The 15549-nt window shown below is 45.8% G+C and overlaps 1 protein-coding gene across 2 annotated transcripts in view; it reads left to right on the top strand.

Annotated features, from left to right (window-relative positions):
• The window catches only part of St6galnac5 (ST6 N-acetylgalactosaminide alpha-2,6-sialyltransferase 5), a 172497-nt gene that overhangs the window by 144394 nt on the left and 12554 nt on the right, over positions 1–15549 (top strand). The window contains exon 4 of one of the 2 annotated variants that reach the window (NM_001271361.2): positions 3799–3906. The exons of the other annotated variant lie outside the window; for it this stretch is intronic. Within the exon in view, the coding sequence (NP_001258290.1) occupies positions 3799–3906 (108 nt within the window). The remainder of the gene's footprint in view (positions 1–3798; positions 3907–15549) is intronic. 2 annotated transcript variants of the gene reach the window in all.

The raw sequence follows: 15549 nt of genomic DNA, 5'->3' as shown, positions 1-15549 counted from the left end.
GGGCCTCTTTCTGCACATGCACCTCAATTATCACCCACTCTGCCCTGCTTGGGCAATCTCACCTATGACCTTGGAGCACGCCAACACTTATCAACCCTTCCGAGGGGACCTTGCATCTCTTACCTTAGGAGGTTGTCTTTAAAGAGCTGGCCTGATATTGACTCAGTGTTCTTACTCATCCTTATTCTTAGACTGAGAGACAGAAACAACCTTCCAGAACAGATTTCCATTTGACGGAAACCCGGAACATTTGGGTTGAAAAATATTCCTTGTGTGTAAGCAGGGAAAATCCAACAATACGAGCGCATATGTTGAAGGCACATAAAGAGTTGGATTTCTATCCAAACCAAACTTGTCACTGGAACATTTGGCTCAGGATAATATTTTTTAAGAAATGGGCCAAGTCGGGAGATTTTGATTTATAGCAAATTTTGCCCTTAAAAGCAGGGATGAACATGGCTCGTGGACACTCTGCAATTAAGAAGCAGGGCAGATGACAGGGATGGCCAAATCACGTTCTTTGATATTAGAAAGTAACTGTACTTGAAAATAACTTTATAATTGAATAAGGGCACATTAGGAAAATATGATTCAGAACCAATATTATAGTAATTACATAAAGGAAGCATAAATGAAATAACTGCAGGAAGAATATTCCACTGAGATTATAAATGAGATTCTGGCAGAGCAGAAAGGCCTTTAATTGTAATTTAGTGTGCACTATGGCGTTATCAGCCCAGTGTGTTACTTCATCATATAAAAGAATATCTGCTAATTTTCTCTAATAAGCACATGACAGCTCTTCATATTCTCTCATTACAGCTGATTAACTGTAAAAACAGTAGATATTCCTTTGTTGGAGAAAAAGAAAAGAGTTCTGATCCTTTCAGGCAGACAGAACAAAGCAGTTGCGTTCCTGTTGTGCGTGATCCGAGGACTATTATTTAGGAAGTCTGGGGAATTTTAAGTGGCACTTACAAGAGCACCTCGCTTCAGTTCCTCCAGTCCTCCACTTTGTATTCTTCCCGCCTCTACCTGCAGAGCCACTTCCTGTGGCTCCACTTCCTCCTGTGTTCTAGGCTGTGGCATCGCAGGCAAAGAAGACCTGGTTGGTGTTTCCTGGAAATGGAAACCAGAAGATATGGTGGGACCATTGATTCCCAGATCACTCAGGGATCTCTGTGAGGGCTGTGTTTTTCTTAGGCTCCGTCAGACTAGTCTGGGAAGAACTGCCAGTACATTAACACAGCGGAGGTGTGAGCACGGCCCCCGTTAATGAAGGCTTTTCCTCCTCTTCCCTTCTCATTCAGTTGGCTCTGATCCTTCCCAACCCCTCTAGCCCCAAGCCTTATGAAAGTGAGAGGGAAGGGATATAGTAATACCTACAAAAGCCAGAAGCTTCTGTACTTTATAAATGCTGCCCTGGCTACTGATGCACCTCCTCCATCAGACCAAGCACCTGATGCCCCTCCTCCATCAGACCCAGCACCTGATGCCCCTCCTCCATCAGACCCCAGTGCCAGAGGGTTGGAAGGATTTTCTTCCTGGGTACTAAACAGCACTGAAGTAAATAAATGCTAAATTATTTACCTTGTTCACCACCCTAGCACCCAGGAGAGAATAAAGGGATCTCTATGGATCACCAACAGCACCTCCCCCATCCCTTTCGTGGATATTTTCTGATGTTTTCAAGTGACCAGAGGACAGAGCATGTAGTATCTACTTTGTAGATAGGAGACTGCGGCTCAGAGATCAGCAGCAACCCGCCTCAGATTATCCAGCTTCGTGTGACAGAAACAGGAGAGTGTCGAACTCTCAGTACCCTCATCTGCAGGGGCTTTGAGAAGCTTGGTCAGGAAGCTGTGGAGTGGAGGGAGACATATTAAAGGCTTAAGACTCAAACTTGAAACTGAAACCCACCCATGTCTGTCAGGATGTCGACAAGGCAAAAGCCTCCTTTAAAATATTCCCTATCCCTGCATGAAGGGGAATGAAGCAAACTGTTTAAGTCTTCCTTCTCAAAGTGTGGAGATCTACAGTGCATCTCTACTGCTCTGCTATTCACCTCACACACAGCTCTGTGGCTGGGCAAAGTCAGACAGTCTGACCTTGGGGATAAGGTGTTTGGAGCTGGCTAATGAGGCATGCCATGGCACTGGAGAAAGAAAAGGCAGCAATCCCAGGAGAACTGAAATTAACACCCACAGCAGTGGAGCATGGAGACCAGTGAGTCATTCTCAGGACTCAAATCAGACCTTGCCGATGTGTCTCCACTGGTCTCCTGGGGCTGGGCGGCTTGTGCAGCCTCCACTCAGAGGTCTGAAGAATGGACATGTTAATGAATGGCAGAATGCACAGATGCATTTCCTTAAACTTGTCGGTTTGAGACTCAGACATTTCAGAAAGCTCTGAATGACCTTAGGGAAGGAAAAAGTAAAGGCTTTATTAGATGCAAGCATCCCTCTGGCTCTCTTCCTCCGCTCCTCCCAAACACATGTGCTCCTCCTAAGAAAAGAAATTCAGTCAGACGCTGGTGTTCTTAATGTGCTTTGAGACCTCTCACCTATGGATGGATGGATGGATGGATGGATGGATGGATGGATGGATGGATGGATGGACAGTTGGACAGATACATATATACATACATAATAAATGTATGAATGTCTAGAAAGATGATAGATTAATGATTAATAAGGAATAGATGGTAATATACTGATGACAGAATGCAATTGATTAATGATAGATAAGTAACAAATGATGGTGATAAATATGAGAAGATAGATGTGTTAGATACATGTATACACACACTGCATATGTGCATGCATATATATGCATACATGCACACATACACATACATGTATACACACATGCATACATACATGTATAGATGATAGATAAGTGGGTAGATTAATAGATAGATGAAAAAGAGGTAGCAAGACCTAAATGTTTATCCATAAATTATTTGTAATTCAGCTTGTTTAGGGACACAGGGAGAGTTTCTAGTCAAACATTCTCATTAATAACCAATGGCCACATGGATATTGTTGTCATCTTATAGCTGAGCTATGGCAACACACACCTAAGCATTCAAATAATGATTATCTTTAATGTTGTAGAAATCCCTTAAGCATCAACATTAGTTCTGAATGTACTAGAAGAGATTTTGGTTTAGCAAAATTCTAATGTTTACCAAATGGGAGAGAGTGAGATAAAGTGCATGTATGAGTGTTTGCCTATGTGCCTGAGTGCATGTATGTACACACATGTGAATGTGTGTGGGTATATGTGGATATGTGTGTGTTTATGTGCATGTATGCATGCATATTGCATGTGGGGTGCACATGTGAGTGCATATGTGCATGTGTATACATATGTGTGCATGTGTTTGCATATGTCTATATATGTGCATATGTGTGTGTGTACACGTGTGTGCATGTGGGGTGCACTGTGTTGGTGTGTTTGGGTATGTGGGTGGTGTGCATATGTGCATGTGTATGTACATATGTATATGTGTGCATATGTGCATGTACATATGTATATGTACACATATGTGCATGTGGGTGCACTGTTTGGGTGTGTGTATATGAGTGCATGCATATATGCATGTATGAGCATATGTGCATGTGTGTGCATATGTGCATGTGTGAGCATATGTGCATGTGTGAGCATATGTGCATGTGTGTGCATATGTGCATGTGTGAGTTAGGGGTGGGGGTATTTGTTTATAGTCAGCTCCAGCATGGTTATGAACCTCGGACTGCTTCACCAGAGTGCAGACTTCACCCTTGTTCCTTCCAGGAAGATCTCCAACACTTGGCTGAGCACTGGCTGGTTCACCATGACAATTGCTCTGGAGCTCTGTGACAGGATCGATGTTTACGGCATGGTGCCCCCAGACTTCTGCAGGTAGGAGTGATTCCGTGGATGGACTTCATCAGCAGAGCCATTTAGGGCTTAGAAATCATCTGATTCTGAACATCAACCACAAAACATGTCAATGCACCTTCTCCGAGCAATTAATTAGCATGTCCCGAGCCCTGGCTCTAGAAACAGCAAACAGCATTTAATTATGTGGTATAAAATATTGAAGGTTTTTGTTTGTACTCCTGAAGAATTAATCTATCTTATGGGCTTCATTTATTCTCAGAATATTTATAAGCCAAAAGTAATGCAGTAATTGGCACAATATTGATAATGAACGGGCATTAAGAATTATGTTTCCTTTCCATTTGGAAGAAATGCTGTAATGTTTAAATGAATTCATGGGGCAATTTCCGGAAATTATAATATTCCTCCAAGTCTCTCTTACCACATTCTAGCCTTGGTTCGCATTCCTAGGACAAAACCACAGACATGATTGTTTAGCTCTATCACGTAACCACGCCTCTGCCGCTTGATACCAGGAGGTCCCTTCCTGACCTGTGCCCAGGCAGAAAATACAAAGTGTCCACAGAAGCACTGAGCTCTTTTCAAGGGCTTGAATTGTGGAAGGTCGCCTACTGAAAGCACAGGCATGGAGAGAATCCTGAGGTCAATCAATTCTGAGAGCACCTTGATTTTCAGAAATGCACATGGTCTCCTCTTGACTTCGCTCCTGATGCTCAAATGGTCAAACCTGTGCAGGAGTTGTGTGTATCTTGCTGGCAAAGATGTATGTGTAACTTCCTTCTTGCTCATTTTAAAACTGACAGTGCCTCAAAGGTCAATGGTCTTTAGGAAGATTATACTTTGAACATACAATGCAAGAATGAGGAAAGGTACTTAAACACATCTCTGTTAGTCATCTCTCTGCTGCTAGAGCTGACTGCCACACACTGGGGGAGCTTGTGAAGACTTAGAGTTTATTCAACTCAGGGCTCTAGAGGCAGGCCTGACCAAGACTGAGGGACTGTGATGGGTGATGTAACGTGCTGTGGAGATTAATCTCCATCAGGTTGACCTATTAGAATCGGGTACAGCTCTGAGTGTGTGTCTGAGGGTATGCCCCTGTGTAGACTAACTTAGAAGGTCAGCACAATCTCATGGGCTGTGATCCAGGTAGATAAAAGGAGGCCTCTGGGGTCTGAGTGTTCCCTTCTCTGTTTCCTGAACCCCAGGACATGAGCTATCCTTCTCTCTCACATCCTCCACACCATGATGACTGAACCTTCTGATTCCAGGAGCGGAAATAAATCAGCCCTCACTTAAGTTGTTTCAGTCAGATGCTATGGACATGGTGAAGCAAAACCAGATATCATACATTGTGAGAAGGACATAGACAAGAGACAGAAATGGGCTTTTATAAAAGGCCCACCTTTAAGACCATCCATGGATCCGCAAATCCATTAATCTGTTGAGGACTACGGCCCTTGTGACCAGATCCTTTTAAAGATCCTACCTGATCTTCCCTCTTGCTTTCTAAAAGAAGGTTAAAGGTCTCTCTGTGTAGCCCATGCTGGTCTCAAACTCGCCACATTCCTGCCTCAGCCTCCAGACTGTCAGAATTATAGTTATGCATCCCTATACCTGGATGCCCCTCCCCTCTAGTCCCCCAAACACAACTAAACTCCAAGGTTAACTCAGGCAGACATGCAAGCCACACTCTTACCACTCTGCCACATTCTCAGTACTCAGCGAGGTAGGATTCCTCTATATAAGGTCGAGTCACACAGGAGAAGGAAAGGCATGGACCTAGAAACCTGGAAGATAAAGGTATCCCTCAGCAGACTGCAAGGTCCAAACTCAGTGTGGATGAACTTAAAGCAACCTTGAGCAAGCCACCTCATCTCTCCCTGTCTCGCCCTCCTCGTTTGCAGAAGTGGAGGTGTTGATAACAGAAACCACCGCAGAGTGTCGTGGGTGGGTTAAGTAAGCTAGCATATGTGAAGTGTCTGAAACGGTGTTTGTACGTAGTGAGCATGGGTGTGTTAGATAGGGTCCTCGTCCAGGTCCTGAACACTTACGTCACTGATGTTGTTTCCCTGTTGGATGACTGAAGTGCAACAAGTGGGTGGAATGGTATAAAAGGCGAGCTGCCTCCTCTCAACAGTCTAACAAAAGATTTGCAAGGCATTGCCATCAAAGCTGATGGCTACGGAACAGATATAATTATGTAATATTGCCATTAGGATGCCAGGAAGAAAAAGCATGAATAAATTGAAATGTTAATGGCTTTAAGAGTTCAGGAAATATTCCATTTATTATGGAAAGCAAACGAGAGGCGAGTTAACCTTTCATTTCTCTTAATCACAGTTAGTTCCTCACAGCTTAGTATGGTCAGACAGAGACAATGTATGGAACGATGCTAACAAGGAAATTAAGATAATGTCAACATGCCATATGTTGCCTCCAGCTCTGGGCTTCCACAACTCAGCTGCCGCTGAAAAGGTTCAGCAGTTGTCTGCCCAAGGTGCTCTGAGCAAGGACTTTTCAGAAGGGTGCTGTCACAATTTTGTCTCAGAAAGTGAAGTGCCAGGAGCCTCTGGAGGGAAGGCTTGGGTTCCTGGGACCATCTTCTCTACTTGTTCATGGCTGTTCAGGGAGGGGCAAGAAGGTGTGGCTGTAAACTTCTTGTTGCTATGGCAAAATGCCCAACAGCAGCACGCTAAGGAAGGCAGTGTCCAGATCCAGTCAGGAAGCAGGGACAGATCCAGTCACATTGTATCCAGTCAGGAAACAGAGGCATCTGGTCACATTGTATCCTGTCAGGAAGCAGGGACCGATCCAGGTGCTCAGTTCCCTCTCCTGTTTTTAGAGTTCAAGGATGCAAGACATAGGATGATGCCATCCCCATTTAGGGAGAGTCTTCCCATCTCAATTAAAGCAGGCTCAAAGTTCCCTCACAGATATACCAAGAGGTTTGCCTCCTAGGTTATTCTAGATACGATCAAGTTAATAATCAATATTAACCACCTCAGAAGAGGAGAGACACATATTCGCACCTCCTCCTGCCCCTTATGTTCAAGATATACTGACTAAACTACAAGGACCAGTTCCCAACCACATGACGTTGAGCCTGGCTTCCCCATCTGAAAAGTGGACATGTGCTGTGGGGAGTGATAGTGAGTACAGTGAGCTGCAGATGGTGCACCAGAGACACTGTCATCTATCACTAACCTTACCCTAATCTTAGCTAAGAGTATAAGATACACACAATAGTCCATTCTCCCAAGCATTATCTTGCAGTTGTGTCAAAAGACTATCAAGTTACATTGAGAGACTCAAAGACTCAGCTTCGTCAGCGCAGACGCTCATAACAAGCCTTGCCTACATCAAGCTAACAGTGTCCAAGAGAACACCACCTACCATGAGACCATTAAATAGCACTTCCTACAACCCTTATCTAAGTATCAAATGTTTTTTGAAAATAATATTTTTCTCAGAGAATAAAAAAAAACTATAACTTTATCCTTCTCTAACTGTTCTATTCTGCCTTTGGCTTCACTTTGAAAGTAGCCAAGGAGTAGTACAGACCTCAACAACATACATACTCCTCACGGGGTAGGGGTTAAGATGTAATCTACCACAAGGGTCAGAAAGGATTTGGCCTGGTTTGTGTGTTGGTGGTGGACAATGAGCTGGCTGAATGGGCCAGAAGGTGACCTCCATATGGAAAGTCTTGTATGTTTGATTCCATGTTTGGAGCCCTAGGGTATAGGGTGGTGGAGTTTGCTGTCCTTCATACAGCAGGTACTTTTAAACATCAGGGAGGTGACTCTGTCCTCCATTCCTTCTTTAATGGTTTAAAAGAAATCTGTCTATGAATAAGATAAACCAGTTCTGCCTGTAAGAGAGGTGTGACCTTGGGAAAGTTATTTGACCTTCACCAGTCCTTGGTGACCTTGGTCAGGCTACGACTGTATCTCAGAATCTTACCTGTCAGGTCTATAAAACACTAGTGGTATCAGCACTGGTCTTGAAAGTTTGCAATGAGTCCACTAGAAACCAGTGGGAGCTCAGCACAGCCCTGTGGTTACAGGGGGACATATTCACTAGTCTGAAAACAGGGCAGCCCTCATGGACACAGACTGTAAAGATGCCCCAAGGGCACATCTCAGCTACAGATAGCAGCTGGGTCCTGGGAAGGAACAACAGACATGGTCTTCAGTACAAGATGGGTCTCCTTCCTGTCCTGTTGAGAACTGGCCACGGGTGACTGCCAGCTGCATGGTCTCTATCACAAGGCTCTCTTCAGACACTAACCATTCTCTGGCTTCTGTGGGTTTTCCATCTACTCACCATGGCAGCAGACCTCAGCAAATGCTCATTTTTTCACAAATCAGCTGCTTTGGATTAAGACACAACTGGTGCCCTCAAAAGAAAGTACTCATTAGTTAATCACAGACACTTTCTTTCATTTCATAACCATTTCACAAAGGTCGAAGGTTACAAAGGCAGTGCCTGTGCAGAAGATGTTCACTGTCTGTCAGGGCATCTGACTCCCTGAGTTTTTCTGAAATATCCATCCTTGGTTTTGAACTGAACTTGGAGGAATTTTTGCATTCCTGGGGTAAGGACTCTCCCTGCCAATGTGACCAAGGACAGACTCCCAGACCTGTGTGCGAATGGGCTCTTGCATAAGATTCCTCTGCAACCAGAGGTCCTCTGGCAAATAAGTTTGATAGCAGGCATGTCCTCCTGGGTTTGGGTTACCTCATTCAGGATATTTTCTCTTTCCATCCATTTGCCTGCCAATTCCATGATGTCCTTGTTTTTAATAGCCGAGAAGTATTCGATTGTGTGAGTGGACCACATTTTCTTTATCCATATTTCAGTTGAGGGGCATCTGGGTTTTTTCCAGCTTCTGGCTATTATAAATAAGGCTGCTATGAACATAGTGGAGCATGTGTCCTTGTTATATTTGGAGCATCGTTTGAGTATATGCCCAGGAGTGGTATAGCTGGGTCTTGAGGTAGAACTATTCCGAATTTTCTGAGGAATCACCAGATTGATTTCCAGAGTAGTTGTACAAGTTTGCGCTCCCACCAGCAATGGAGGAGTGTTCCCCTTGCTCCACCAGAATGTGCTGTCACTTGAGTTTTTGATTTTAGCCATTCTAATGGGTGTAAAGTAGAATCTTAGAGTTGTTTTGATTTGCATTTCCATGATAACTAAGGACATGGAACATTTAAATTTTTCTTGGCCATTAGAGATTCTTCTGTTGAGAATTCTCTGTTTAACTTCTGTACCCCGTGTTTTTAATTGGGTTCTTTGGTTTGTTGGTATCTAAGTTTATAAGTTCTCTATATATTTTAGATATTAGCCATCTATTGGATGTAGGGTTTGTGAAGATCGTTTCCTAGTCTGTAGGTTGCTGATTTGTCCTATGGATTTGTAGCAGAAGTGAAGACTGGTCTTCATGAAGGTTCCCCAACAAATGGAGGCAGGCACTGTTTCTGACTCTGTTGCCTGCCTGTGGTTCCTGTTCCCCTGACTGAACCACTCTGTCTGGCCTCAATGGGAGGGGATATGCCAAGTCCTGCAGTGACTTGATGGGCCAGGGTGGGTTGGTACCCAGGGGCGCTCCACCTCCTCAGAGGAAATGGGGAGTGGGAGTGGGGGAGAGGCTGTCTGAGGGAGAACTGGGAGGGGGGCTGTGATTGGGATGTAAAGGGAATAAGTAAATTAATGGAAGTTCAATAGACTCTCTGGTCCATGGCACAGTCCGGCTGCTTTCTAATCTAAACACTATGTCCATGGGCTTTCAGGGGAGTGTAACTGTCACTTCCTTGTCACCAGAAAGCAGAAGCACAGAGAGACAAAGCACTGCTCTGAGTTCCATAGGTAGCAGCCCACATGACTGGATCAGCAGCCTTCTGCATGGTGTCAGAGAGGGATTTGGGGCTAAACTCTTTGAGAGGTAAACAGCTGAGCAGTCCATGAATTCCCAAGTTGCGGTGTAAGGTGTAAGCTGGCGTAGGTTGTCTTCCACTGAGCCTTCCTGGGTGTCTGGCTGTCTCATTCCACCCCACGGGCCACAGTGACCTCGCCTAGTCATTCACTGACAAGAAAGTTTCTACTGGGCCCTCAAAGTATTAAGAAAATGGACTCTTTGGAGGTAAAGATTACTTTCATATGTGTATTTAAAAACCACTAAGGGGTGGTCAGAATAGAAACAGCTATGGCAGCAGATGGGGGACTGCAAGAGACCTGGGAGAATGGACCCCAGCTATAAGCCGTGGGAACAGCCAACAGCTCTCTTCTGCAGAGCCCATTTCTGCTGTCACCACGCACTACTCTTGCTAACCCCAGTTGCTTCCCTGCTCAGATATTCCGGAACTGATAGAGCACGCCACAGTCCCGACCTTACTGTTTGGCACAGCTCTTGGGCTTCCCAAAGCTTTTAGAACAGAATTCATTCTCTCTAGCTTAGCCCAGCAGCCCTTCAGGATGTGCCTTCTGCACACTATTCTGGTCCCGTCTTCTGCACCCACAGATTTATGTCAGCCATCCTGAGGGTCTTGTCAGAGAACTGACCCTGCAGACACCCGCCCTGCCCTCAGCATGGAAGTTACTTCTCGTCCATTCTTCTTTTACCTGGAAACCGCTGGCCCCTCCTAACTGATGAACGACTTCCATCCATTTCCCATGCACACACCCAAGCCAGCCCCGCACTTGGAGTACACACACGGTCTTGTTCGCCGACTCTTGGGATAATCGGGAGTACAATGCTGGTTCCAGTATTTTACAGCCGAGCCCTCAGCTGTAGCAGCTGGCCAGTCAAGGTCTCAGAGCTGATAAGGGATGGAGGTAGAATTGGACAGAGATCTGCACACCCAAAGAGCCCAAGCTGTTAACCCTTCACCTTCCTGTTTTAACCATAACAGCCCCTTCCACTCCTGAGACAGCCCCGAGGGGCACCCCCCGCCTTCCTGTATCTCTCCTCTGCTGCAGCCCACGCATGGCTTCTCCAGCTCCTTCATTTACCCATCCGTTCCTTGAGATGAGGGGCGACGCCTCCTCACTTGTATCTTTAGATCTCGCTATCATCCAGAACATGGTGGATATTCAGTATAAATCAGTCCATTGACAATTCAAAAGACTTTCCCTTGGGGGGGCGGGGATAAGAATTTGATTGCAGGCCTGAGGGATGGCTTAGCGGTGAGAAACATGTTCTGCTCTTCCAGACAGCCTGAGTTCAGTTCCAGCACCCACACCAGGTGGCTCACGAGCTCCTGTAACCCCAGCCCTAGCGCTCCAACACCTCAGGCCTCTGTGGGCACCAGCGTACAGAACGCATGCATTCAGACAGAGGTACATTAAAAGTAAATTTAGGGAAAAAGAAAGGATTTGATTCAAAACGTTCATTGCAAGTCAAATAGAAGGACACGGGTGGATGAAAGCTGTAATTAGCAAATGCTGAGTTCATAGTCTGTGCAGCTGTCGGTGGAGGCCAGCATCGGAGCCCCAGAGACGGGCTTGAGTGCCAGCCCCCACCCTCCCTCCCTTACCAAACTTCATACCCGTCAGTGTTCAGAAAGCTGGAGAGAATTAATGTTGTGCTGCCCCAGTGACAGCATCAAAATGCATTATGCTGGGTGCGGTAGGCCCTTAAATCATGCTGTCTCCAGATAGGGAGCCAAACCCATTCTTCGAGCAGACTATAAACTGCAGGAAAGGTCTGTTATTGTTGCTTTCTAAACTAAGTTATGGTGAGTATTTTTAATCTCATTTCCCTTTGTAAATTATTTGTGATAATAATGGGCCAAGCGTTTAAATTCCACCTAATAACCTTATTTCCGGTCATACTCAGCATGTTACCAAGTTTACGGCTCTCTGTTAGCCATCATTTCTTATTAATTAGCAAAGTAATGATTCAGAGTGATTGCTGTCATGGAACTAAATTAATATCTCATCCATAACGTGAAGGACATCTCAAAGGTATCGTGAATACTGGAGAGTTGATTCTGCTAGAATTATTAGCTATCGAGCATTAATAAAGCTGCCCTCAGGGACAGCGTCTGCCTGGCAATGGCTCACCGAGCAGGGTCTGATACTTACGGTGGGCAGGCAGGTACAGAATGGTAACGACACCTGTGTGGCTGATGCTCTGTCAGGCGTGAAGCTATATCGTGCTTCTTCTTTCTGGCAGCCCACTCTTCTTCCACCTTTGCCACAATTTGGCTAATTCTCGCCTGACCCTGACTGTTTCCATGACCTGCTGTCTCCTAGGTGCCCTCTGGAAACATTATGGTGCCCTCTGGGAGTCAGGGTGGTGCCCCAGGAGAGTACTATGGCCTGCTCTCCCATGAACGGGGAGCAGCTAGGTTTGGGTGATCCACGCTCCCCAGACACAGTGATAATGCCACAGGTTTCGAGGTAAGCAGCTAATTTCCTGACACAGGCTACTCAGACAAGAAATCCAGGCAACACACAAAAAATATCTCAGTGAGTCTATGGGGAGGGGGAGGGCTGCTTATGACAGCATTTTATTCTAAAGGGCCATGGTGTAGGCCAATTGCAGAGTAACCCAGGCATGCAGTCACCGTTTATTCCTCTGTGCTCTTCAAATATTTCCTGAGCCTCAGTCAGACATGCCGGGTACTATGCCAAACATGGCGGTGTGTCTAGAAAGGTCTCAGGCTCTAGGGACCTGAAGACCTCTTTCTCACCCTGGGATATATTTCCTCATCCTCTGTGACTGATGTCCCCACACAATGAACAGCCACGGCCTAGATGGTGCCTTTACTTAATATAAGGGTCATGTGCATGGAGTGAGAAGGCTCACTGGGAAAGGAAAACGTGTTCGCAGGCTAATTTCAGAGAAGCAGGCCATCGTGGAGCAATATTAGACAAAAAGTATGGCCTAGTGATGTTAAGGCGGGGGATTTACTGAGTCTTTCCTCAGCTTTTCTTGTCATCTCTGTGTCTTTGAAGGGTGTTTCTTTCCTCTGGGTATGGGGGTGCCTCTGGGCTGAAAGTTTTACGGTCTACTTTAGAAGAAGGTCAAGGATTCTCCAAAGGGCCGTTCAGGGGAGGGGTCGAGGAAAGGATGAGTTTGCCTATGTGTCTCTTCAAAGGCGAAGACCCCATATCTTGAGGCGCCGTGCTCTGAACCCTTGAAGTACCCCCTTGCTTTTCAATATTATGACATTTCCCACTGATTGTTCAGCCTCACTGCAGAGGGCTTGAAGAAGTAGGGCATTACAAACCCCCGATGACGTTGATCCTGCTGGGCAGAACTGTACTTGATGTCTCTACTGAATGCTGGATGAAGCAGGGTGAGTGCCACTCAGAGGGCCCTCCAGAGAGGTCCCTGGAGGGATGTGACAGGAAACAGGCTGTCCCTTGCTGCCTGTGGGACCCAGCAGAAACATAGAAACCTCACTCGGGGGACAGACATTTCTCCAAGACATAAAACATCTCTTTTAAGCATAAAGCATTGGCAGTAAGCTGACATTGGTCCCTGTCTTGGCCCTGAACTTTCTTTAGGTTTTCTATGCCTGAGTTTAGCGTGTTCCTTATAGGGCCATTGGGAAGACTAATTTGTTAGTATACGGAGATTGCTTAAGCCTGTACCTAAATCCAACACTGAACTCCACCCGGGGGCCACACACTAATCTGTTTACTAGAAGCTTTGGGATTAGCTGAGAGGGCCAATGGAGATGGGAAGGGAGCATGTAAACTAAGACCTAAGGTACTTGCACTGCCAGTCTCCAGCCGTGTCCTCGTGGGCTGAGGTGGCTGTCCAGCCAGTAAAGTACCAGCTTTGTGAGCGTGTGGACTGGAGTTGGAGCCTCAGAACACCTGGGGAAATAGTCAGGTGTGCTGGCACAAGACTGCAATCCCAGAACTGAGGAGGCAGAGACAGCAGGATGCCCGGGACTTCCTAACCAGCCAGCCTAGCCTGCTTGGTGAGCTCCAGGCCAGTGAGAGGCTTTGCATCAAAAATAAAGAGGGCAGCACCAGAAGAAGAGCAGTGCTCATGTCCTCTGTCCTCCACAAACATGACTGCACTTCTGTCAACACTGAACATGTACACATGGGGACCCCACCACAGACAGACATAATACAGACACATACAGACACAGACACACAGACACACACACACAGATACACACACAGACAAACACACAAACACAGACACATACACAGACACACACAGATACACACACAGACAAACACACAAACACAGACACATACACAGGTACACACAGCATACAGACATATACAGACACACACAGACATGCAGACACACACAGAGACACACAGACATGCAGACACACACACACACACACACACACACACACACACACACACACACACACACCTCTGTACCCTGGCTATACGGATAGAATGGAAGAACATATCCTAAGGAGTTTATTTTGTTTGTTCTAAAATTCATGCATAGATAATACAATATATAGTCTTTATAACATATCTGTTTAAAATAATTTTATATTTGCACCGATGGTCTGCATAAAGAGCCCATTTGCTATTTTGTGCTGAGATTTTTGCATAGCTGTGGTCTGATTAGCAAAGCTGAGACATCAGCATCAGTGTGGTGCTCAAACTCCAGACTCCACTGAGGCCCTACGTGGCTCTGCTAATGGCCTTTATCCTCCTCCAGGACCTTATCAGGATGTCAGTGCCCTCACCCACTGTGCCTTCAGTATGGTCAGGTCTCTTCATGGCCTTGGCATCTTTGAAGAGCACTGCTTGGTGCTCAGACACTTTGTAGAATTTCCCACACATCTGATTTATCTGATATTTTTTTGTCATTAGACTGGGAAGGGGAACACAGATATGACAAAGTCTTACGAGCATCTCTGATCAAACTGCACATAGTGTCGGTATGTCTTATTACTAATGATGCTGAGGTAGGATTCTCAGGGAATATCCTGGGGACAGGAGAATAAGAAAAGTCTCCTGCTTTGGAATGTGGTTGGAGGGCTAACTAAGCCTTCGTCAGCACCTTGGAACCACCTAATCAAGACAGAAAGGGAAGACAGTCTTAACCTTTTGGGAGTGGGGTAACTTGGGGAGCTTCTGCAATGGGATAAATGACTCATTCTGGGATAATCACTTGCTTAACTCCCGTGAGGAGCCTGCATCCATGCTTGGGTGTGTCTTACTTTCCCGGCGCTCTCCTGCAGAGCACACACCTCCACTTCAGCACGTGTTACTTTCTTCCGAGTGCCGCTCTTTCCTTCTGTCCTCGTGCTTAAATTTAAAAATGCCACTAATAGCATCGCCAACTTCACTTCCCTCACTGAAGTGGTGAGACCAGCAATTCCTTTAGCATCATAGCCTGATTTGCCTGAGCTGAGGTCCCTCTTAGTTACCAGGCTGGAACGTGGGTCTGTGTTTCTGCCCTCTCTGCTGACATCTTTCGATTGCTGTGATCCCTGCTGGATCTCCCCCACTGTACAGGGACTATCCTTCATGCGGTCCTTAACACGGATCGTGAGGGCTATACATTAAGATCCTGCAGACAACATCTCTCTCCCATCTCTTTCCCAGCATTGGTTCACTGGCACATCTTGCCTTCAACAATGGCTGCGCTGTCCTGGGGGTGATTTTGTATTTCTTCCTTTTTTATATATTATTCATTGGAATTCTTTTCACACA

Source organism: Rattus norvegicus, chromosome 2 (genome assembly GCF_036323735.1).
Source record: "Rattus norvegicus strain BN/NHsdMcwi chromosome 2, GRCr8, whole genome shotgun sequence".
In the NCBI taxonomy this organism is placed as follows: domain Eukaryota; kingdom Metazoa; phylum Chordata; class Mammalia; order Rodentia; family Muridae; genus Rattus; species Rattus norvegicus.
Note: the sequence above shows the minus strand (reverse complement) of the source record. Positions and strands in the feature narration are given on the sequence as shown.